We start from the raw sequence: 24539 nt of genomic DNA on the forward strand, positions 1-24539 counted from the left end.
GAAATTTGTTTAGAATCTTGAGATCCAAGATTGGTCTGAACGTTCCCTCTTTTTTGGGAACTATAAACAGGTTTGAATAGAAATCCTGCCCCTGTTCCTCCCTTGGAACTGGGTGGACCACTCCCATAACCAGTAAGTCTTGAACGCAATGTAAGAATGCCTCTCTCTTTATCTGGTTTGCAGATAGTTGTGAGAGATGAAATCTTCCCTTTGGAGATGAACCTTTGAATTCCAGAAGATATCCCTGGGAAACAATCTCTAATGCCCAGGGATCCTGGACGTCTCTTGCCCAATCCTGAGCGAAGAGAGTCTGCCCCCTACTAGATCCGGTCCCGGATCGGGGGCTACCCCTTCATGCTGTCTTAGAGGCAGCAGGTTTTTTGGCCTGCTTTCCCTTGTTCCAAGCCTGGTTAGGTCTCCAGACTGGTTTGGACTGGGTGAAATTTCCCTCCTGCTTTGTATTAGAGGAAGCTGCGCCACTCTTGAAGTTTCGAAAGGAACGAAAATTATTCTGTTTGGTCCTTAATTTATTGGACCTATCCTGAGGAAGAGCGTGACCTTTTCCCCCAGTAATATCAGAAATGATCTCCTTCAGTCCAGGCCTGAATAGGGTCTGCCCTTTGAAGGGGATGTTGAGAAGCTTAGACTTTGAAGTAATGTCTGCTGACCAGGACTTAAGCCATAGCGCCCTACGCGCCAGAATGGCAAAATCTGAATTCTTAGCCCTTAGCTTGGTTAAATGAAAAACGGCGTCAGAGATAAAGGAATTCGCTAACTTAAGAGCTTTAATCCTGTCTAAAATATCATCCAACGGGGTCTCCACCTGTAGAGCCTCCTCAAAAGACTCGAACCAGAAAGCCGCTGCAGCAGTTACTGGGGCAATGCATGCAAGAGGCTGAAGAATAAAACCTTGCTGTATAAAGATTTTCTTAAGGAGACCCTCCAATTTTTTATCCATAGGATCTAGGAAAGCACAACTGTCCGATGGGGATAGTTGTACGCTTAGCTAGGGTAGAAACTACTCTCTCCACCTTAGGGACCGTCTCCCATAGATGCCGCAATACGGGACTCGTGGCAAACATCTTTTTACAAGCAGGAGGGGGAGAGAATGGCACACCTGGTCTATCCCATTCCTTAGTAATAATTTCCGAAAACCTCTTAGGGACTGGAAAAACAGGAGGTTAAAGTTTAAATTTAAACGCTGTCATTTCAGAGTCAGACTGAAGTAACGCCTTCCCTGAATCTGAAATGTCACCCACAGATAGTTCTCCTACTTCTGAATATTGTGAGGGTATATCGGACACAGGTATTAAAGCGTCAGAAAGCTCTGTATTTGTTCTAGCCCCAGAGCCGTCTCACTTTCCTTGTAACCCTGGCAGCTTGGACAATACCTCTTTGAGGGTATTAGTCATAACTGCCTCCATGTCCTGTAAGGTAAATGAATTAGACGCGCTAGATGTACTTGGCGTCACTTGAGCGGGAGTTATGGTTTCTGACACATGGGGAGAGCTAGATGGCATAATCTCCCTCTTTTCAGTCAGACTCCTCTGGAGATAAATCTTTAAGTGCCATAATATGGTCTTTATTGTTTATAGAAATTTCAGTACATTTGGTACACATTCTAAGAGGGGGTTCCACAATGGCTTCTAAACATATTGAACAAGGATTTTCCTCAATGTCAGACATGTTTAACAGACTAGTAATGAGACAAGCAAGCTTGGAAAACACTTTAATAAGTGTAAAACAGCAATTAAACAAAAACGTCACAGTGCCTTTAAGAGAAAAAAAAACCTAGCACTTAAACTGCAAAACAGTGATAAAAATTTAGTAAATTCTTCGAAATTTTTACAGTGTGTGTAAAGGACTAAAGCGACTTTGCACCCACTTGCAAATGGATGATTAACCCCTTAGCCCCCAAACCGGATTTAAAAAACGTCAACCACCGGTAAAAAAACAGTTAAACACCTTGCCGAGGCTCCTACCTGCCCTCAAATACGATTTAGGGAATAAATAAACCCTCTATAATGGTCCTCAGATGCCAGAGGACTCCTCTAGGGAAGCTGTATTTATCAGTCTGAATTAAAACTGCGCTTCTAGAGCGCGAAAATAGGCCCCACCCACCATGTACTGGATGTCAGAGGGGCCTTAAGAAAATACTCCTAAGAGTATCTGACTAGCCATGTGGAAACTAGGCCCCAAATAAAGACTTATCTCCCTCAGAGAAAAAACGTCCTATTTATGTATACATGCAAACGTTTTGTCACGAAGTAATATGATTAACATAAGTATTACCCTATTTTGTAAGCATGATCCCAGTCGCTGTTAAATCACTGCATCAGGCTTACCTCCAATACACAAGGCTCTGTCAGCATTTTCTAGAACTTATTTCATCTCTCTAGAAATAAATATACTGAACATACCTCAAAACAGGTAATATGCAGACCGTTCATCCAACTGAAGTCTTTCCCATACTCTTCAGTTATGTGTGAGAACAGCAATGGACGTTAGTTACAAACCGCTAAGATCATCAACCTCCAGGCAGAATTCTTCATCCAATTTCTGCCTGAGAGTAAAACAGTACAACGCCGGTACCGTTTAAAAATAACAAACTTTTGATTGAAGGTAAAACTACACTAAGTCACCACAAATCTCTTGATGCTTCCTATCTTGTCGAGAGTTGCAAGAGAATGACTGGAGGTGGGGGTTAGGGGAGGAGCTATATAAACAGCTCTGCTGTGGGTGTCCTCTTGCAACTTCCTGTTGGGAAGGACCCGTGAACTGGATACACCTTACAAGAGAAAGACTCAGTGCTAAAAAACGCTTGCTTTTAATTTTACAAAACCATGCGATTCTAGTGCAACACTGATCCTCCCGTTTCCTGGATCGGTAAAAGATGTCCTCACAGCCAAAGTGAAACAGCTCCGTGTCCCAGACAAACTAAAGACTGCGCAGCGGAATATCCAGCGTGCGAAAACATAGCCCCGCCCATCATGGGCGTTACGTTACACACAACCCGACCGGCTTCCATTTGTATAGTCAAATAAACCAATAAGGAAATGAAAGCTTCACTACCAGCCCCAGTACTTTAAACTGTCAGCCAAATACCCTCCAAACAGAGAGCCTAAGTCCCATCATAAGGAGCCCCATATGAAATAGTAGCAAAAGAAAAGTGCCCACTTTCCTATGAGTGTTAACCTTCCCAGAATAAGTCAGCACTTATCTCAATGCTGTCCCGACAGCAGGACAGTCCAACAGGTTTAAGAGGTCCTCTCCCTCCTATGGCCCTGTGGAAAATAAGGCCTGAGTTAAACTTGCTTAGGCCATCAGGATAAGGGCAGCACAAATGTATGGGAGGCACAGTGAGAATTGTGTCTCACCAGTTCCCATTGCTTTAAAGCCAACAAAAGCTCTCCTGTAGAGACAGATATGGACTACGGCTACACCCTAGAACAAAGCAGCACAATCTTGCACTGTGACTACATTAAAAAAAAATACTCTTGATTGAAGAATCTATACTAACACCTCACTTTACCTCTTCCTATCACTAACGTAGGCAAAGAGAATAACTGGGAGGGAAGGGAGGAGCTATTTAACAGCTCTGCTGTGGTGCTCTTTGCCTCCGCCTGCTGACCAGGAGGTGTATATCCCACAAGGCTGATGATCTGTGGACTCATGTCTAAGGAAATTTACTATGAAATATTTATTTTTAAATAAGGAAGGAAATAAAGTGACACTGGCTGCACTTGTCTGGTGCATACTACATAGCAAATCCTGGGGCAAGCATATAGATTGGATGCTTAAAGTGAATGTAAACTTTCAAAAATCAGTGCCTAGTTTTTAAAAATACTATTAAAAACATGTAAACTTTCATTCATGAAAGTTTACATAGCAGCATATTTTAGAAATACTTACCTTTTACTTCAGTAAAGCCGGATCGTTGATCCCCCGCCCCCCTAGTTCCTCTGTACTTACGTCACCAATGATGAAACCGGCTTTCTCCAATCATTGTTTCCCCTTAGAGCGTCCATCTCATGAGGCCATGCCATGACTGGAGGAAGCCGGTTTTGTCATTGCTGTGTAAGAACAGCAGGAAGAAGCGGCGGGAGAAAATCGCTGATCCGGCTTTGGTGAAGAAAAAACAGAATTTATGTTTACCTGATAAATTACTTTCTCCAACGGTGTGTCCGGTCCACGGCGTCATCCTTACTTGCGGGATATTCTCTTCCCCAACAGGAAATGGCAAAGAGCCCAGCAAAGCTGGTCACATGATCCCTCCTAGGCTCCGCCTACCCCAGTCATTCGACCGACGTTAAGGAGGAATATTTGCATAGGAGAAACCATATGATACCGTGGTGACTGTAGTTAAAGAAAATAAATTATCAGACCTGATTAAAAAACCAGGGCGGGCCGTGGACCGGACACACCGTTGGAGAAAGTAATTTATCAGGTAAACATAAATTCTGTTTTCTCCAACATAGGTGTGTCCGGTCCACGGCGTCATCCTTACTTGTGGGAACCAATACCAAAGCTTTAGGACACGGATGAAGGGAGGGAGCAAATCAGGTCACCTAAATGGAAGGCACCACGGCTTGCAAAACCTTTCTCCCAAAAATAGCCTCAGAAGAAGCAAAAGTATCAAACTTGTAAAATTTGGTAAAAGTGTGCAGTGAAGACCAAGTCGCTGCCCTACATATCTGATCAACAGAAGCCTCGTTCTTGAAGGCCCATGTGGAAGCCAGAGCCCTAGTGGAATGAGCTGTGATTCTTTCAGGAGGCTGCCGTCCGGCAGTCACATAAGCCAATCTGATGATGCTTTTAATCCAAAAAGAGAGAGAGGTAGAAGTTGCTTTTTGACCTCTCCTTTTACCAGAATAAACAACAAACAAGGAAGATGTTTGTCTAAAATCCTTTGTAGCATCTAAATAGAATTTTAGAGCGCGAACAACATCCAAATTGTGCAACAAACGTTCCTTCTTCGAAACTGGTTTCGGACACAAAGAAGGTACGACTATCTCCTGGTTAATGTTTTTGTTAGAAACAACTTTTGGAAGAAAACCAGGTTTAGTACGTAAAACCACCTTATCTGCATGGAACACCAGATAAGGAGGAGAACACTGCAGAGCAGATAATTCTGAAACTCTTCTAGCAGAAGAAATTGCAACCAAAAACAAAACTTTCCAAGATAATAACTTAATATCAACGGAATGTAAGGGTTCAAACGGAACCCCCTGAAGAACTGAAAGAACTAAGTTGAGACTCCAAGGAGGAGTCAAAGGTTTGTAAACAGGCTTGATTCTAACCAGAGCCTGAACAAAGGCTTGAACATCTGGCACAGCTGCCAGCTTTTTGTGAAGTAACACAGACAAGGCAGAAATCTGTTCCTTCAAGGAACTTGCAGATAATCCTTTCTCCAATCCTTCTTGAAGAAAGGATAGAATCTTAGGAATCTTTACCTTGTCCCAAGGGAATCCTTTAGATTCACACCAACAGATATATTTTTTCCATATTTTGTGGTAAATTTTTCTAGTTACAGGCTTTCTGGCCTGAACAAGAGTATCAATAACAGAATCTGAGAACCCTCGTTTTGATAAGATCAAGCGTTCAATCTCCAAGCAGTCAGCTGGAGTGAGATCAGATTCGGATGTTCGAACGGACCTTGAACAAGAAGGTCTCGTCTCAAAGGTAGCTTCCATGGTGGAGCCGATGACATATTCACCAGATCTGCATACCAAGTCCTGCGTGGCCACGCAGGAGCTATCAAGATCACCGACGCCCTCTCTTGATTGATCCTGGCTACCAGCCTGGGGATGAGAGGAAACGGCGGGAATACATAAGCTAGTTTGAAGGTCCAAGGTGCTACTAGTGCATCTACTAGAGTCGCCTTGGGATCCCTGGATCTGGACCCGTAGCAAGGAACCTTGAAGTTCTGACGAGAGGCCATCAGATCCATGTCTGGAATGCCCCACAGTTGAGTAATTTGGGCAAAGATTTCCGGATGGAGTTCCCACTCCCCCGGATGTAATGTCTGACGACTCAGAAAATCCGCTTCCCAATTTTCCACTCCTGGGATGTGGATTGCAGATAGGTGGCAGGAGTGAGTCTCCGCCCATTGAATGATTTTGGTCACTTCTTCCATCGCCAGGAAACTCCTTGTTCCCCCCTGATGGTTGATGTACGCAACAGTCGTCATGTTGTCTGATTGAAACCGTATGAACTTGGCCTTTGCTAGCTGAGGCCAAGCCTTGAGAGCATTGAATATCGCTCTCAGTTCCAGAATATTTATCGGTAGAAGAGATTCTTCCCGAGACCAAAGACCCTGAGCTTTCAGGGGTCCCCAGACCGCGCCCCAGCCCATCAGACTGGCGTCGGTCGTGACAATGACCCACTCTGGTCTGCGGAAGGTCATCCCTTGAGCATGCACAGTTGTAATGGTCTTAGATGAATGCGCGCAAAAGGAACTATGTCCATTGCCACTACCATCAAACCTATTACTTCCATGCACTGCGCTATGGAAGGAAGAGGAACGGAATGAAGTGTTTGACAAGAGTTTAGAAGTTTTGTTTTTCTGGCCTCTGTCAGAAAAATCCTCATTTCTAAGGAGTCTATTATTGTTCCCAAGAAGGGAACCCTTGTCGACGGAGATAGAGAACTCTTTTCCACGTTCACTTTCCATCCGTGAGATCTGAGAAAGGCCAGGACTATGTCCGTGTGAGCCTTTGCTTGAGGAAGGGACGACGCTTGAATCAGAATGTCGTCCAAGTAAGGAACTACTGCAATGCCCCTTGGTCTTAGTACCGCTAGAAGGGACCCTAGTACCTTTGTGAAAATCCTTGGAGCAGTGGCTAATCCGAAAGGAAGCGCCACGAACTGGTAATGCTTGTCCAGGAATGCGAACCTTAGGAACCGATGATGTTCCTTGTGGATAGGAATATGTAGATACGCATCCTTTAAATCCACCGTGGTCATGAATTGACCTTCCTGGATGGAAGGAAGAATTGTTCGAATGGTTTCCATTTTGAACGATGGAACCTTGAGAAACTTGTTTAAGATCTTGAGATCTAAGATTGGTCTGAACGTTCCCTCTTTTTTGGGAACTATGAACAGATTGGAGTAGAACCCCATCCCTTGTTCTCCTAATGGAACAGGATGAATCACTCCCATTTTTAACAGGTCTTCTACACAATGTAAGAATGCCTGTCTCTTTATATGGTCTGAAGACAATTGAGACCTGTGGAACCTCCCCCTTGGGGGAAGCCCCTTGAATTCCAGAAGATAACCTTGGGAGACTATTTCTAGTGCCCAAGGATCCAGAACATCTCTTGCCCAAGCCTGAGCAAAGAGAAAGAGTCTGCCCCCCACCAGATCCGGTCCCGGATCGGGGGCCAACATTTCATGCTGTCTTGGTAGCAGTGGCAGGTTTCTTGGCCTGCTTTCCCTTGTTCCAGCCTTGCATTGGTCTCCAGGCTGGCTTGAGAAGTATTACCCTCTTGCTTAGAGGACGTAGCACTTGGGGCTGGTCCGTTTCTACGAAAGGGACGAAAATTAGGTTTATTTTTGGCCTTGAAAGACCTATCCTGAGGAAGGGCGTGGCCCTTACCCCCAGTGATATCAGAGATAATCTCTTTCAAATCAGGGCCAAACAGCGTTTTCCCCTTGAAAGGAATGTTAAGTAGTTTGTTCTTGGAAGACGCATCCGCTGACCAAGATTTCAACCAAAGCGCTCTGCGCGCCACAATAGCAAACCCAGAATTTTTCGCCGCTAACCTAGCCAATTGCAAAGTGGCGTCTAGGGTGAAAGAATTGGCCAATTTGAGAGCACGGATTCTGTCCATAATCTCCTCATAAGGAGGAGAATCACTATCGATCGCCTTTACTAGCTCATCGAACCAGAAACACGCGGCTGTAGTGACAGGGACAATGCATGAAATTGGTTGTAGAAGGTAACCTTGCTGAACAAACATCTTTTTAAGCAAACCTTCTAATTTTTTATCCATAGGATCTTTGAAAGCACAACTATCTTCTATGGGTATAGTGGTGCGTTTGTTTAAAGTAGAAACCGCCCCCTCGACCTTGGGGACTGTCTGCCATAAGTCCTTTCTGGGGTCGACCATAGGAAACAATTTTTTAAATATGGGGGGAGGGATGAAAGGTATACCGGGCCTTTCCCATTCTTTATTTACAATGTCCGCCACCCGCTTGGGTATAGGAAAAGCTTCTGGGAGCCCCGGGACCTCTAGGAACTTGTCCATTTTACATAGTTTCTCTGGGATGATCAAATTCTCACAATCATCCAGAGTGGATAATACCTCCTTAAGCAGAGCGCAGAGATGTTCCAACTTAAATTTAAATGTAATCACATCGGGTTCAGCTTGTTGAGAATTTTTCCCTGAATCTGAAATTTCTCCCTCAGACAAAACCTCCCTGGCCCCCTCAGACTGGTGTAGGGGCATTTCAGAACCATTATCATCAGCGTCCCCATGCTCTTCAGTATCTAAAACAGAGCAGTCGCGCTTGCGCTGATAAGTGGGCATTTTGGCTAAAATGTTTTTGAAAGAATTATCCATTACAGCCGTTAATTGTTGCATAGTAAGGAGTATTGGCGCGCTAGATGTACTAGGGGCCTCCTGAGTGGGCAAGACTGGTGTAGACGAAGGAGGGAATGATGCAGTACCATGCTTACTCCCCTCACTTGAGGAATCATCTTGGGCATCATTTTCAGTGTCACATAAATCACATCTATTTAAATGAGAAGGAACCTTGGCTTCCCCACATTCAGAACACAGTCTATCTGGTAGTTCAGACATGTTAAACAGGTATAAACTTGATAACAAAGTACAAAAAACGTTTTAAAATAAAACCGTTACTGTCACTTTAAATTTTAAACTGAACACACTTTATTACTGCAATTGCGAAAAAGTATGAAGGAATTGTTCAAAATTCACCAAAATTTCACCACAGTGTCTTAAAGCCTTAAAAGTATTGCACACCAAATTTGGAAGCTTTAACCCTTAAAATAACGGAACCGGAGCCGTTTTTATCTTTAACCCCTTTACAGTCCCTGGTATCTGCTTTGCTGAGACCCAACCAAGCCCAAAGGGGAATACGATACCAAATGACGCCTTCAGAAAGTCTTTTCTATGTATCAGAGCTCCTCACACATGCGACTGCATGTCATGCTTCTCAAAAACAAGTGCGCAATACCGGCGCGAAAATGAGGCTCTGCCTATGATTAGGGAAAGCCCCTAAAGAATAAGGTGTCTAAAACAGTGCCTGCCGATATTATTTTACAAAAATACCCAGATTAAATGATTCCTCAAGGCTAAATATGTGTATATATGAATCGATTTAGCCCAGAAAATGTCTACAGTCTTAATAAGCCCTTAAGAAGCCCTTATTTACTGTCTGAATAAAAATGGCTTACCGGATCCCATAGGGAAAATGACAGCTTCCAGCATTACATCGTCTTGTTAGAATGTGTCATACCTCAAGCAGCAAAAGACTGCTCACTGTTCCCCCAACTGAAGTTAATTCCTCTCAACAGTCCTGTGTGGAACAGCCATGGATTTTAGTAACGGTTGCTAAAATCATTTTCCTCTTACAAACAGAAATCTTCATCTCTTTTCTGTTTCAGAGTAAATAGTACATACCAGCACTATTTTAAAATAACAAACTCTTGATTGAATAAAAAAAACTACAGTTAAACACTAAAAAACTCTAAGCCATCTCCGTGGAGATGTTGCCTGTACAACGGCAAAGAGAATGACGGGGGTAGGCGGAGCCTAGGAGGGATCATGTGACCAGCTTTGCTGGGCTCTTTGCCATTTCCTGTTGGGGAAGAGAATATCCCGCAAGTAAGGATGACGCCGTGGACCGGACACACCTATGTTGGAGAAAGGTAAGCATTTGTAAAGTATGCTGCAATGTAAACTTTCATTAATGAAAATGCTACTGTTTTTAATAGTATTTTAAAAAACCGGGCACTGATTCATGAAAATGTACCTTCACTTTAAAAAGGGACAGTGACGTTAAATGGATTGGATAAAGCATGGAGTAAATTGAAAAGTTGTTTAAAATTCAGTGATGGCAAACCTTGGCACCCAGATGTTTTAGAACTACATTTCCCATGATGCTAAGGTACTCTGCAGTCCAGTCGAGCATAATGGGAAATGTATTTCTGCATTATCTGGAGTGCCATGGTTTACCATCACTGCTCTATATGAATCATGAACTTTTCATTGTGACTGTACTGTCCCTTTAACATAGCATGTGTATGATTTTCTAGTTAGCTTTATAGATATGCTGTATCATGTTCAAGTGGTTCACCATTTTGGCATCATGTAAATAAATTTGCAAGCATATATTTTCCAGGTTGTAAATGCAATTGTTTAGCAGTTAATAAGATCACCAATGGAAAACACAAAAGAAAAAAAAAAAAAAAAAGTAAAAATAAGAAAAAAAACACGAACAAGCATATTTTGTTTATACGCTTTTTATGAACAAGTTATAAATGCCAAGTTCCACATTTTTACTGTATTTGAAGCTTCTGGAAGAGGCAATGAATCTGCAACAGTACAGTTGTCCCTTTTTTTGCATATTTAATTTTGGTAATATTTGTTGAGTTTAAATAAAGATTCAGTATTTAAAAAGTCTTATTGTACTGTCCAACCCTTCAGCTAAGAGATGATGAATATGCATTTCCATTGGCTGTAGAAATCACTTGTGTCAATGGGCTGTCATCAGTATGGTCTTGCCGCTTTGGAGAAGAGGATCCTGCTGTTTGGATCTGGCTCTAGTGGAGGAAGAAAAAAAAAAAAAAAAAAAAGGGGCTTAGTTCTCATTTAAAACAGATCATCCTACGACAAAACTTGTAAAAATAATGTTTCTCCCAATTGAAATGACTGGCTCATGCAGAGTACAGAGAAAGCCATCAGACCACAGGTAGAGATTTATTTAGGCTCCTGCTTGAAGCCGAAGGCCACAGGAAGCCATCAGCCTTGATTTAGGGCCAAGTAAATACGTAGAATAGAAATGGTTAAGTTCTTCTCAGAACAAACAAAAAATTATAGACTAACAAACTGTTTAGCAGTTGCATATTCAAACTTAAGGAATTAATAATGCTGTAATTTTAAAGAGAAAAAACAAAAACCCCACACAAAACTGCTTAACCCCTCTTTGCCTCACTGCCCATGTCTTAGAGCAGAAAACACTGCTGCTTCTGAGCTTGACATTAACTATGTGTTTTAACTCCTTAGCAGGGGTTAAATACTGCTTGAAATAAACATTTGTATAGTCATATTTTTTTTTTTATTATTTTTATTATACCAGAGTGCTTCTTAAAAAAAAAAAAAAAAAAAAAAAAAAAAAGAAGTAGCGGTGCTTTTTTTTATCTTATACTTTGGAACAAATGAAATGCCCAGAGGCAGAACTTTATCTTTTTCTGCAATGAGATTTTGTTTATTAAAGGGACAGTCAACCCAAAAATTACTGTAACTTATTTAGATTAGTTAAATAACAATCTTTACAGTAAACTGTAGCCAAATTTCCATCTAAATAAACTTTGGCAGAAAATAAACTTACTAGATCATATCTTGCAGTTTTGAAATGGCCGCCTGACCCCTCCTTCTCTGACGTCTTCCAAAAGCTCCCACTAGTACAGGATACTTTTCTCTAGTCTCGTCCCTGTGTGCTCCTGCAATTTCAGCTAACAGCTGTTCATACCCGGCACTCACTGCCTCTCATCCATGCTGTGCACTGTGTGTTACAGAGAATGAGAGGCAGTGAGTGCCGGGCAGGCAGCGATATGATGGTCTGTGCTTTAGTCAATACTCCAATGAGATTAGAGAAAAATGTTTTATTTTTATTGTATTTCTTTAACTACACAGTCCTCTCTGATCAACTTTTTTTTTTTTTATCTGGTGGATGCTAATTATTGCTTTATACTAAACTGGAACTGCCAATTAGTGCACCATACTAGAGGAATTTATACCCTCCCATGTTGAAATGTTTTAATGTTTATATTGGTGAGAAATGTTTTTTTAACGTTTACTTAATGGTTTAATTAATGCACTGCAATTTATACACCTCTCTCAAAAGTTAGAAATATTTTTTTTTTGTAAAACGGCATTTATAAAAAGAGAAAGCTGGGGGCGTGTCCGGGTAGCTAGTACTAGTTCAAGCTTTTGGAAGACGTCAGAGAAGGAGGGGTCAGGCGGCCATTTCAAAACTGCAAGATGTGATCTAGTAAGTTTATTTTCTGCCAAAGTTTATTTAGATGGAAATTTGGCTACAGTTTACTGTAAAGATTGTTATTTAACTAATCTAAATAAGTTACAGTAATTTTTGGGTTGACTGTCCCTTTAATGAAATTTTCTGCAGTGTCTCAGGAGCCAGTGTTGCTGCATTCTTTGCCCTTACTCAGTGTGCATGAGGACAGATTCATGTACAGCATTGCTGATGTATGTTCCCAGTGTGTCAGTCTGCCTGGGAACCTGCTGTACTGCTGGGGTCTACATGCAGATTTTGGAGGGGCTTCTGCTCCATGCTTACATACTGCTGATGTATACTATATGCTTCCTAAAGGATGGCACTTAGAAATGAGTCTCTATATCGAGATATGAGCTAGGAAAGGGAGGGCATTCTCACGATTTATATACATCAAAGTTAGTTTATTGTTTATAACAACAACTTTAGAAAGTCATAAGCATAGGTTGACGTTTCCGCTTACATAGAAGCCTTCATCAAGACAGATGAACAACTCACAACGGCAACTAGCAGCCGCACACAACACCACCGGCAAAACATATATATATATATACACACACACACACACAAATGTTTCTGCACACCTTACAAAATTATTTTATTATTACTTCTTAGGGGTGCAAGCAACCAAATTACAATATTGCCGCACATCCACTTCTATATTATCAAAACATTTTTAAAATCACCTTATATTTTAAAATTGGAATCTAAGTCACACAATATGGCCATACTTTGCTTAAGCCAGTCACCAACTTACAAAGTGTCCCAATGTTGACTGGTCCTAACACTGCAATGCGATGCCTTTCTGGGCTGTAACATTCCTGCTTTAACTATGCATCTAAGAATGAGCCTCTCTGGCTTTATACACACTTACAATGTACGATAATGAGAGCTCCTGAGCAACTGGGTGGGGTGCTATAAACCATGAAAGATGGTCAGTCTTCCTTTAAATACAAATACAGGAATGTTACAGCCCAGAAAGGCATCACATTGCAGTGGTCTGGTAGCAGGAGCGAGCTACATTGAGTTTAATAGTGCTATCGGGCCGGCAGTGTTTAGACAGCGTGCCCAGATGTGCTTAGATGAAGAAAACAGACCCGCTCAGTAGAGCCAGGAGCGGCGTTCTGTTTTTTTTGTGAGATATCTATTTAACCCTTCACTTTAGAAACCTGGCGCTAAGCTAACGTTATATAATTCTGCACTATGTGCAGAGCAATACAACACTTGCTAGGTTGCTGGCCCTTTAAACTACACACACCTTTATAAAAAAACTAAAATCGGGCTCCTAAGTATATTGGTTGGCTCCTAGAATTTGTTAAGCCCTGACTTACCTTTTCTTCAATGTGCTGTTACCCTGTACCGCACTGGAGTTTAGGAAGGGAGAGGAAATTGAAAAGAGGAATGTAGTAAATATTTACAGAGAGAACGGAACAGTGACACCTGCAGGTAGAAATTAAAATGTGCAGGCAATTTTTTTTTTTTAAATATCTTTAAAGGGACTCTAAACCCACAATTTTTCTTTAATGATTCAGGTGGAGAAAAGAATTTTAAACATTACAATGTACTTCTATTATCTAATTTGCTTTATTTTTTTATATACTTTGAAAAAATAGCAATGAGCCAATCACACGAGGCATCTATGTGCAGCCACCAATCAGCAGCTACTGAGCCTATATAGATATGCTTTTCAACAAATATCAATTAAGCAAAATAGATAATAGAAGTATATTTGAAAGTTGTTTAAAATGGCATGCTCTTTCTAAATCATGAAAGAAAAATTGTGTGATGTCACTTTAACCGTCACGGCCGGTCTTTCTGCAGACACTACAGTTTCTGCTATGAAATCGCACATCGCACAGTGTTCTGCCTTGGGGATGAACTACAACTTATTTTGAACTAAAAATATTAGAACTATGAAGACGTGCATGTTTTGATAAACTCTTAGTCTAGTGCACTGGTTTTCAAACCTATCCTCAAGCTTCCCCAACAGGCCAGGTTTTCATGATTACCTTGGGTGAGAGCAGATAAAATAACCATGTTTATTAATCAGCTGATTATTTCACATGTGCTTCAGTTCAGATAGCCACAAAATGTGGCCTGTTAGGAAGGCCTGAGGACAGGTTTGAAAACCAGTGCTCTAGTGTTAATTGCTCAGATCATGTTAATTGTATTTCCTGCATAGGTACTGGACAGGCCTACATATTAGTTGCACACTACCTGCAATGTTACAGAACAGTTACATATTTGCATGACGTACGTTTTACACACCTGCGCTGATGATCCCACTAAAGACTCCGCTGTCAGTAGAGCTTGGCTTTGAGTTGCTTGAAAAGATTTATCAGTGGACAGAATATCTGTTGGGGTTCTTGAAACATCTTTAAGAGGATTATCTACAGAAGGGTCAAAAAGTAAAGGAGATGGAGGGTACTGCATTCCATCTCCTACCACGTCAAGGTCCTAGAAGTGGGGAAAAAAAAAAAAACACAACCTGGATAAGTGAAGTTAATGGGAAACAGCATCATACAAAATATCGGTTTCAACATTATACAGAGGGCTGAAAAGTCAACTGTCCCAGGCTAGTAAGACATTAGGCTTCCCTCCAATATTTAACAGAGTGGACTAAACTTCTCGTCTAGTAACTTTTTCCCTCTGATTAATAAATTATATTTTTTTGGATTATAAAGTGAAACTCTAGGTACTCACATCACTGAACTCCAGTGGTAAGTTTTCTGTAGGTTGCAGTTCAGCTGTACTCAAGTAAAGCTCCACAGGAGCCACATCCATATGTTCAGGAACAGAAAGTACCGGCTCGGCTTTGTACATAGGCGACGGCAGTCTGTAGTGCAGTGGGCAGCGGGGCTCCTCAGAAAGGCTAACAGGAAGTGGCTTATTACAGGGAACTTCTTCAGAACCTGCACAAAGCTTAAACAAAACCTGATTGCTATCCTGGCAGATGTCTGAGTAACAGGAAGTTAAAGTTAAACCATTTTAAAGTTGCATAATATTTTAACACAGATAACCATTCAATTATTTAGAAAACAAAAACATAATTTATGCTTACCTGATAAATTCCTTTCTTCTGTTGTGTGATCAGTCCACGGGTCATCATTACTTCTGGGATATAACTCCTCCCCAACAGGAAATGCAAGAGGATTCACCCAGCAGAGCTGCATATAGCTCCTCCCCTCTACGTCACTCCCAGTCATTCGACCAAGAATCAACGAGAAAGGAGAAACCAAGGGTGAAGTGGTGACTGGAGTATAATTTAAAAGATATTTACCTGCCTTAAAAAACAGGGCGGGCCGTGGACTGATCACACAACAGAAGAAAGGAATTTATCAGGTAAGCATAAATTATGTTTTCTTCTGTTATGTGTGATCAGTCCACGGGTCATCATTACTTCTGGGATACCAATACCAAAGCAAAAGTACACGGATGACGGGAGGGATAGGCAGGCTCATTATACAGAAGGAACCACTGCCTGAAGAACCTTTCTCCCAAAAATAGCCTCCGAAGCAGCAAAAGTGTCAAATTTGTAAAATTTGGAAAAAGTATGAAGCGAAGACCAAGTTGCAGCCTTGCAAATCTGTTCAACAGAGGCCTCATTCTTAAAGGCCCAAGTGGAAGCCACAGCTCTAGTAGAATGAGCTGTAATTCTTTCAGGAGGCTGCTGTCCAGCAGTCTCATAGGCTAAACGAATTATGCTACGAAGCCAGAAGGAGAGAGAGGTAGCCGAAGCCTTATGACCTCTCCTCTGACCAGAGTACACGACAAACAGGGAAGACGTTTGTCGAAAATCCTTAGTTGCCTGCAAGTAGAACTTGAGGGCACGAACTACATCCAGATTGTGTAGAAGACGTTCCTTCTTTGAAGAAGGATTCGGGCACAGGGAAGGCACCACGATCTCTTGATTGATGTTCCTGTTAGTGACTACCTTAGGTAAGAACCCAGGTTTTGTACGCAGAACTACCTTATCTGAATGAAAAATCAAATAAGGAGAATCACAATGTAAAGCTGATAACTCAGAGACTCTCCGAGCCGAAGAAATAGCCATTAAAAATAACACTTTCCAAGATAACAACTTTATATCAATGGAATGAAGGGGTTCAAACGGAACTCCTTGTAGAACGTTAAGAACAAGGTTTAAACTCCATGGCGGAGCAACAGTTTTAAACACAGGCTTGATCCTAGCTAAAGCCTGACAAAAGGCCTGGACGTCTGGATTTTCTGACAGACGCCTGTGTAACAAGATGGACAGAGCTGAGATCTGTCCCTTTAATGAGCTAGCCGATAAACCCTTTTCTAAACCTTCTTGTAGAAAGGACAATATCCTAGGAATCCTAACCTTACTCCAGGAGTAACCTTTGGATTCGCACCAGTATAGGTATTTACGCCATATCTTGTGGTAAATCCTTCTGGTAACAGGCTTCCTAGCCTGTATCAGGGTATCAATAACCGACTCAGAAAAACCACGTTTTGATAAAATCAAGCGTTCAATTTCCAAGCAGTCAGCTTCAGAGAAGTTAGATTTTGATGTTTGAATGGACCCTGTATCAGAAGGTCCTGTCTTAGAGGTAGAGACCAAGGCGGACAGGATGACATGTCCACTAGATCTGCATACCAAGTCCTGCGTGGCCATGCAGGCGCTATTAGAATCACTGATGCTCTCTCCTGTTTGATTTTGGCAATCAATCGAGGAAGCAGCGGGAAGGGTGGAAACACATAAGCCATCCCGAAGTTCCAAGGTGCTGTCAAAGCATCTATCAGAAACGCTCCCGGATCCCTGGATCTGGACCCGTAGCGAGGAAGTTTGGCGTTCTGGCGAGACGCCATGAGATCTCTCTCTGGTTTGCCCCAACGTCGAAGTATTTGGGCAAAGACCTCCGGATGAAGTTCCCACTCCCCCGGATGAAAAGTCTGGCGACTCAAGAAATCCGCCTCCCAGTTCTCCACTCCCGGGATGTGGATTGCTGACAGGTGGCAAGAGTGAGACTCTGCCCAGCGAATTATGTTTGATACTTCCATCATTGCTAGGGAGCTTCTTGTCCCTCCTTGATGGTTGATGTAAGCTACAGTCGTGATGTTGTCCGACTGAAACCTGATGAACCCCCGAGTTTTTAACTGGGGCCAAGCCAGAAGGGCATTGAGAACTGCTCTCAATTCCAGAATGTTTATTGGCAGGAGACTTTCCTCCTGATTCCATTGTCCCTGAGCCTTCAGAGAATTCCAGACAGCGCCCCAACCTAGTAGGCTGGCGTCTGTTGTTACAATTGTCCAGTCCGGCCTGCTGAATGGCATCCCCCTGGACAGATGTGGCCGAGAAAGCCACCATAGAAGAGAGTTTCTGGTCTCTTGATCCAGATTCAGAGTAGGGGACAAGTCTGAGTAATCCCCATTCCACTGACTCAGCATGCACAATTGCAGCGGTCTGAGATGTAGACGTGCAAAGGGTACTATGTCCATTGCAGCTACCATTAAGCCGATCACCTCCATGCATTGAGCTACTGACGGGAGTTGAATGGAATGAAGGACACGGCATGCATTTAGAAGCTTTGTTAATCTGTCTTCTGTCAGATAAATCTTCATTTCTACAGAATCTATAAGAGTCCCCAAGAATGGAACTCTTGTGAGAGGAAAGAGAGAACTTTTCTTTTCGTTCACTTTCCATCCATGCGACCTTAGAAATGCCAGAACTAACTCTGTATGAGACTTGGCAGTTTGAAAGCTTGAAGCTTGTATCAGAATGTCGTCTAGGTACGGAGCTACCGAAATTCCTCGCGGTCTTAGTACCGCCAGAAGGGCACCCAGAACCTTTGTGAAGATTCTTGGAGCCGTAGCCAATCCGAATGGAAGAGCTACAAACTGGTAATGCCTGTCTAAGAAGGCAAACCTTAGATACCGGTAATGATCTTTGTGAATCGGTATGTGAAGGTAAGCATCCTTTAAGTCCACTGTGGTCATGTACTGACCCTTTTGGATCATGGGTAAGATTGTCCGAATAGTTTCCATTTTGAACGATGGAACTCTTAGGAATTTGTTTAGGATCTTTAAATCCAAGATTGGCCTGAAAGTTCCCTCTTTTTTGGGAACCACAAACAGGTTTGAGTAAAACCCTTGTCCTTGTTCCGACCGCGGAACCGGATGGATCACTCCCATTAATAACAGATCTTGTACACAGCGTAGAAACGCTTCTTTCTTTATCTGGTTTGTTGACAACCTTGACAGATGAAATCTCCCTCTTGGGGGAGAGAATTTGAAGTCTAGAAGGTATCCCTGAGATATGATCTCTAGCGCCCAGGGATCCTGAACATCTCTTGCCCAAGCCTGGGCGAAGAGAGAGAGTCTGCCCCCCACTAGATCCGGTCCCGGATCGGGGGCCCTCGGTTCATGCTGTCTTTGGGGCAGCAGCAGGTTTCCTGGCCTGCTTGCCCTTGTTCCAGGACTGGTTAGGTTTCCAGCCTTGTCTGTAACGAGCAACAGCTCCTTCCTGTTTTGGTGCAGTGGAAGTTGGTGCTGCTCCTGCTTTGAAATTCCGAAAGGGACGAAAATTAGACTGTCTAGCCTTAGCTTTGGCTTTGTCTTGAGGCAGGGTGTGGCCCTTACCTCCTGTAATGTCAGCGATAATTTCTTTCAAACCGGGCCCAAATAAAGTTTGCCCCTTGAAAGGTATATTAAGTAATTTGGACTTAGAAGTTACATCAGCTGACCAGGATTTTAGCCACAGCGCCCTACGTGCCTGAATGGCGAATCCTGAGTTCTTAGCCGTAAGTTTGGTTAAATGTACTACGGCCTCCGAAATGAATGAATTAGCTAGTTTAAGGACTCTAAGCCTGTCCGTAATGTCGTCCAGCGTAGCTGAACTAAGGTTCTCTTCCAGAGACTCAATCCAAAATGCTGCCGCAGTCGTAATCGGCGCGATGCATGCAAGGGGTTGCAATATAAAACCTTGTTGAACAAATATTTTCTTAAGGTAAACCTCTAATTTTTTATCCATTGGATCTGAAAAAGCACAGCTATCCTCCACCGGGATAGTGGTACGCTTAGCTAAAGTAGAAACTGCTCCCTCCACCTTAGGGACCGTTTGCCATAAGTCCCGTGTGGTGGCGTCTATTGGAAACATCTTTCTAAATATTGGAGGGGGTGAGAACGGCACACCGGGTCTATCCCACTCCTTAGTAACAATTTCAGTTAGTCTTTTAGGTATAGGAAAAACGTCAGTACTCGCCGGTACCGCAAAGTATTTATCCAACCTACACAATTTCTCTGGTATTGCAACAGTGTTACAATCATTAAGAGCCGCTAAAACCTCCCCTAGTAATACACGGAGGTTCTCCAATTTAAATTTAAAATTTGAAATATCTGAATCCAATCTGTTTGGATCAGAACCGTCACCCACAGAATGAAGCTCTCCGTCCTCATGCTCTGCAAGCTGTGACGCAGTATCAGACATGGCCCTAGTATTATCAGCGCACTCTGTTCTCACCCCAGAGTGATCACGCTTGCCTCTTAGTTCTGGTAATTTAGCCAAAACTTCAGTCATAACAGTAGCCATATCTTGTAATGTTATCTGTAACGGCCGCCCAGATGTACTAGGCGCCACAATATCACGCACCTCCCGGGCGGGAGATGCAGGTACTGACACGTGAGGCGAGTTAGTCGGCATAACTCTCCCCTCGCTGTTTGGTGAAATTTGTTCAATTTGTACAGATTGGCTTTTATTTAAAGTAGCATCAATACAGTTAGTACATAAATTTCTATTGGGCTCCACCTTGGCATTGGAACAAATGACACAGGTATCTTCCTCTGAATCAGACATGTTTAACACACTAGCAATAAACTTGCAACTTGGTTACAATCTTATTTAACAAAAACGTACTGTGCCTCAAAGAAGCACTAAACGATTAAATGACAGTTGAAATAATGAACTGAAAAAACAGTTATAGCATCAATCCTTAAAAACAACACAACTTTTAGCAAAGGTTTGTTCCCCTTAGTAAAGTAACAATAATTAAATTTGAAACATAAAAATTACAGAGCAACGTTTTTTAATCACAGTCAATATATAAGTCTCACAGCTCTGCTGAGAGAATCTACCTCCCTCCAAAGAAGTTTGAAGACCCCTGAGTTCTGTTAGAGATGAACCGGATCATGCAGGAAATACAAGAGTAACTGACTGGAAATTTTTGATGCGTAGCAAAGAGCGCCAAAAACGGCCCCTCCCCCTCACACACAGCAGTGAGAGAGAAACGAAACTGTCACAATTTAAAACAAGCAACTGCCAAGTGGAAAAATAATGCCCAAGCATTTATTCACTCAGTACCTCAGAAAATGCAAACGATTCTACATTCCAGCAAAAACGTTTAACATAATAAATACCTATTCAAAGGTTTAATGTACTTTTAACAGAGTAATTCCAGTGAAATACCATCCCCAGAATACTGAAGTGTAGAGTATACATACATGTCATTATAACGGTATGGCAGGATTTTCTCATCAATTCCATTCAGAAAATAAAAACTGCTACATACCTCAATGCAGATTCATCTGCCCGCTGTCCCCTGATCTGAAGCTTTTACCTCCCTCAGATGGCCGAGAAAAAGCAATATGATCTTAACTACTCCGGTTAAAATCATAGTAAAAAACTCTGGTAGATTCTTCTTCAAACTCTGCCAGAGAGGCAATAACACGCTCCGGTGCTATTGTAAAATAACAAACTTTTGATTGAAGTTATAAAAACTAAGTATAATCACCATAGTCCTCTCACACATCCTATCTAGTCGTTGGGTGCAAGAGAATGACTGGGAGTGACGTAGAGGGGAGGAGCTATATGCAGCTCTGCTGGGTGAATCCTCTTGCATTTCCTGTTGGGGAGGAGTTATATCCCAGAAGTAATGATGACCCGTGGACTGATCACACATAACAGAAGAAAAAATCCTTAGTGTGGTTGAAGTTGTACAGGTTGAACAACAAAAATCTTTGAGAAAAGGAGACTCGTTTATTTGTAATATAATAATGTGTTAATATTTTGTAGCAAGCTAAGAATAATCTGCAGTGTTGTCCCAACTTATTTAATGGGCCCCTTACCCTACTGAATTTACTGACCACCCAGCTAAAGTTTAAGTTAGTATTAAGTTTAAATTAACTTATTTTAAATGCTTGTTGCACTAATGGTTATTAAAGCAATTTATATTACATTAACACATGCTTTGAAAATGTTGCAAAGTATTACACTGCCTCTACCCAGACAGCAAAATATTCTGGGAACATGCGTATGAGTTAGTGTATTTTAATGTATAGTAAATATGCACAGGTGGGTCTGCCATATAAAATCTAAAAAACAAACCCCTTTTATAAATTTTCATTTCAGGTCATGTAGATGTTAATTTTACAACCAACAAGTTATATTGTTCCTTCCAAGTGAATTGGCTACACCATGACAAGTAGCATAGTCAACAGACCATGGGAAGGAGTTACTTTTGGCACCTGCTTGAAACCAGCAGCTACAGCAAGTCACCAGCCTTGATTCAGGGCCATCATGTTTAATCATTGTGTTTAGCTTAAAGGAACATGAAAGTCGCTCATTAAAACTTGCATGATTCAGATAGAGGGTACAATAATAATAATATAAAAAAAAAAAAAAAAAAAAAAAAAAAATTAATTTAGGATCAATAGAGTGGTTTTTACCCTGGTCTAAAGCACTATGTGGCAGCAGTGGTTAAACACAGCTACCATATAGTGCTCACATCATGTGGACGTTCCTAAGCGTATGTAGATCTTCTGTGAAAAGCATTAAATTATTCATTAAAGGGACACTGAACCCAAAATGTTTCTTTCATGATTCAGATAGAGCATGCAATTTTAAACAACTTTCTAATTTACTCCTATTATCAATGTTTCTTCTTTCTCTTGCTATCTTTATATGAGAAAGAAGGCATCTAAGCTTTTTTCTTGGTTCAGCACTCTGGACAGCAGTTTTTGTTTGGTGGATGAATTTATCCACCAATCAGCAAGGACAACCTAGGTTGTTCACCAAAAATGGGCCGGCATCTAAACTTACATTCTTGCATTTCAAATAAAGATACCAAGAGAATAAAGAACATTTGATAATAGGAATAAATTAGAAAGTTGCTTAAAATGTCATGCTCTGATTCACAAAAGAAAAAAATTGGGTACAGTGTCCCTTTAAGCATCAAGTGTATGAGGTGTGATAAAACTGCAGAGAAGTTGGAGCCTGACTGAAGCATTAAAACAGCTTGTGGAAACTATTATAAAAAGGACATCTGCCCATTCTTGGAGGAATGTGCAGTCTTAAAGTGATGGTAAACTCTCCCCTTTTTAAAATCAGATCTGGAATGTAAGCGCTATTTTAGATGGGGTTTTATTCATCATGTGCAATGAAGATGCGCTATAACTTAGTTTTTAATATAGATATGAAATTCAAATACCCCACGTTACACCACCCACTTCAAAAGTCAATTTTCCTGTCAGCTAAATGATTGAATTACTCTCCAATCAATGCTCTAGCTACAACAAAAGTGCCATATGGGGAGAGTGCCGATTGGACAACAATTCAATCTGTTAGCTCAGAGAAAATTTTACTTTTGAAGTGGGCGGAGGAGCATGCAGTATTTGAATTTCATATCTATATTAAAAAGCACGTTATACTGCATCTTCATTACAGCTAATGAATTAAACTTCATCTAAAATAGCGCTTACATTCCAGATCTGATTTTAAAAAGGGGAGAGTTTACCATCACTTTAATGCAAACACTAAAGCATGAGCAAAAGCTCACAGCTTATATACATATAGGTCTGATTGGCTGCCTTATGATAAAGGATACAAATTAAAAAGGAAACTATGAAATTTGTGAGAAACTCAAAAATGTTATTGCATTGTCTATCATTTGTTGATTAAGCAAATCTACTGTGTTTAGAGGGATATTAAAAACTGTGTTTAAAGTGAAAGTCAATTTTGATGCTAAAGTGCCCGGTTTTTAAAATTTTTATTTAAAACAGGGGCACTTTAATTCATCAAAATTTACATTTCACTCCTGTTGAGAAAGAAAAACAAACAAAAAAACACCTTTTAATCTTCACAGCAGCGCCATCTTCCTCCACCCGTCGGAAAGCCTCTTCCTGGGTCTAAAATGAGGAATCCGGCTACCTCCAATCACGGTGTTGAATCGAGGGGGGGGGGCGTGATTGGAGGGTAATCATCATTTTTGATGTCAGAAATGGCTTGCAACAACCGGAGGAAGCTGGAGCTGCTGTGAAGATTAAAAGGTAAGTTTATTTTCACAACAGGAGTGAAACTTAAATTTTGATGAATTAAAGTGCCCATGTTTTTAATCAAATTTTTAAAAACCGGGCACTTAAGCATCAAAATTGACATTCACTTTAACTGTAATGGGAAAAAAGAAAAAACAAAAAAAAAAACAAGAGGTGGCTTATACTTAATACAAAGCATAGCAATATGTATTAATTTATTTTTATTGCATTTTACATTTTTTTTTTATAAACTTAAATTAGTGCAGTGTCCATTACTTCTGTCACAGCTCTATAGGCTGCGGTCTCTACAGGAAAGCATAAATAGCATGCCAAAACTTCTAGAGTTGGTTTAGTATTAATTTAATAAACTAGATAAACTGAGTCAGATTTGCTCATCCACAGTACTGCCAGAATGAAACCTAAGTTTCAAAAATGTGTCTACTCTTATCTCCCTGAGGGCAAGGAATACAGTGAGAAATTTTAAGCGCTGATTTTGCAAGAAAAACAAGTAAGCTTTTTGCTGTTTTTTTTTTTACATGTGTTTTCTTTTGATCTTTACTTGATTTAACATTTGTTTTTACCAAAGGAGCACTGTTTAATATCCATTTGATTGTCCTTTAAGTGACTCATGAATCCTGTTTAATATAAAGCAAACAATAGCAATAACTTTTAAAGAACTAGAAACGTGCAAAGGATACGCAACAAGCAGTGCCTTGTCATGGGGAGGCTGGGATTAGAACACCGAACATCATCCACAAAGGCTAGGCATCGCTGGCTGGAGCGTGTGGTGTGAGCCTGTGCACAAATACACATAATTCTAGAGCATTCGAAAAATATTTAAAAAAGGTATTGTTTAGCAACTCAAAGCAACCAATGTGTCAGAAAAAAAAAAAAAATACAGCTGACTTGATATACATTTCAATTCTTTGTTATCTAAGAGGAGCTTACATTAGAAACACAAATACACACACCCTTTGTAGGTAAATAAAAGACTATTCTGTTCTACATGC

The 24539-nt window shown here is 41.2% G+C and overlaps 1 protein-coding gene and 2 non-coding genes across 3 annotated transcripts in view; all 3 read right to left on the minus strand.

Moving 5' to 3' along the window:
- Positions 1 to 10473: 10473 nt before the first annotated feature.
- Positions 10474 to 24539, minus strand: part of KANSL2 (KAT8 regulatory NSL complex subunit 2) — a gene marked incomplete in the record, with an annotated part of 121263 nt that continues 107197 nt past the window's right edge. Inside the window, 4 exon segments of the mRNA XM_053708054.1 lie at positions 10474 to 10789; positions 14530 to 14718; positions 14965 to 15218; positions 24228 to 24324. Coding sequence (XP_053564029.1) covers positions 10670 to 10789; positions 14530 to 14718; positions 14965 to 15218; positions 24228 to 24324 — 660 coding nt within the window.
- Positions 10875 to 11009, minus strand: LOC128654778 (small nucleolar RNA SNORA2/SNORA34 family). Its single transcript, XR_008401504.1, has one exon. It is a non-coding gene; the product is annotated as a small nucleolar RNA SNORA2/SNORA34 family (small nucleolar RNA).
- On the minus strand, positions 21664 to 21795 carry LOC128654777 (small nucleolar RNA SNORA2/SNORA34 family). Its single transcript, XR_008401503.1, has one exon. It is a non-coding gene; the product is annotated as a small nucleolar RNA SNORA2/SNORA34 family (small nucleolar RNA).

The sequence above is a fragment of the Bombina bombina genome, chromosome 3 (genome assembly GCF_027579735.1).
Source record: "Bombina bombina isolate aBomBom1 chromosome 3, aBomBom1.pri, whole genome shotgun sequence".
Taxonomy (NCBI): Eukaryota; Metazoa; Chordata; class Amphibia; order Anura; family Bombinatoridae; genus Bombina; species Bombina bombina.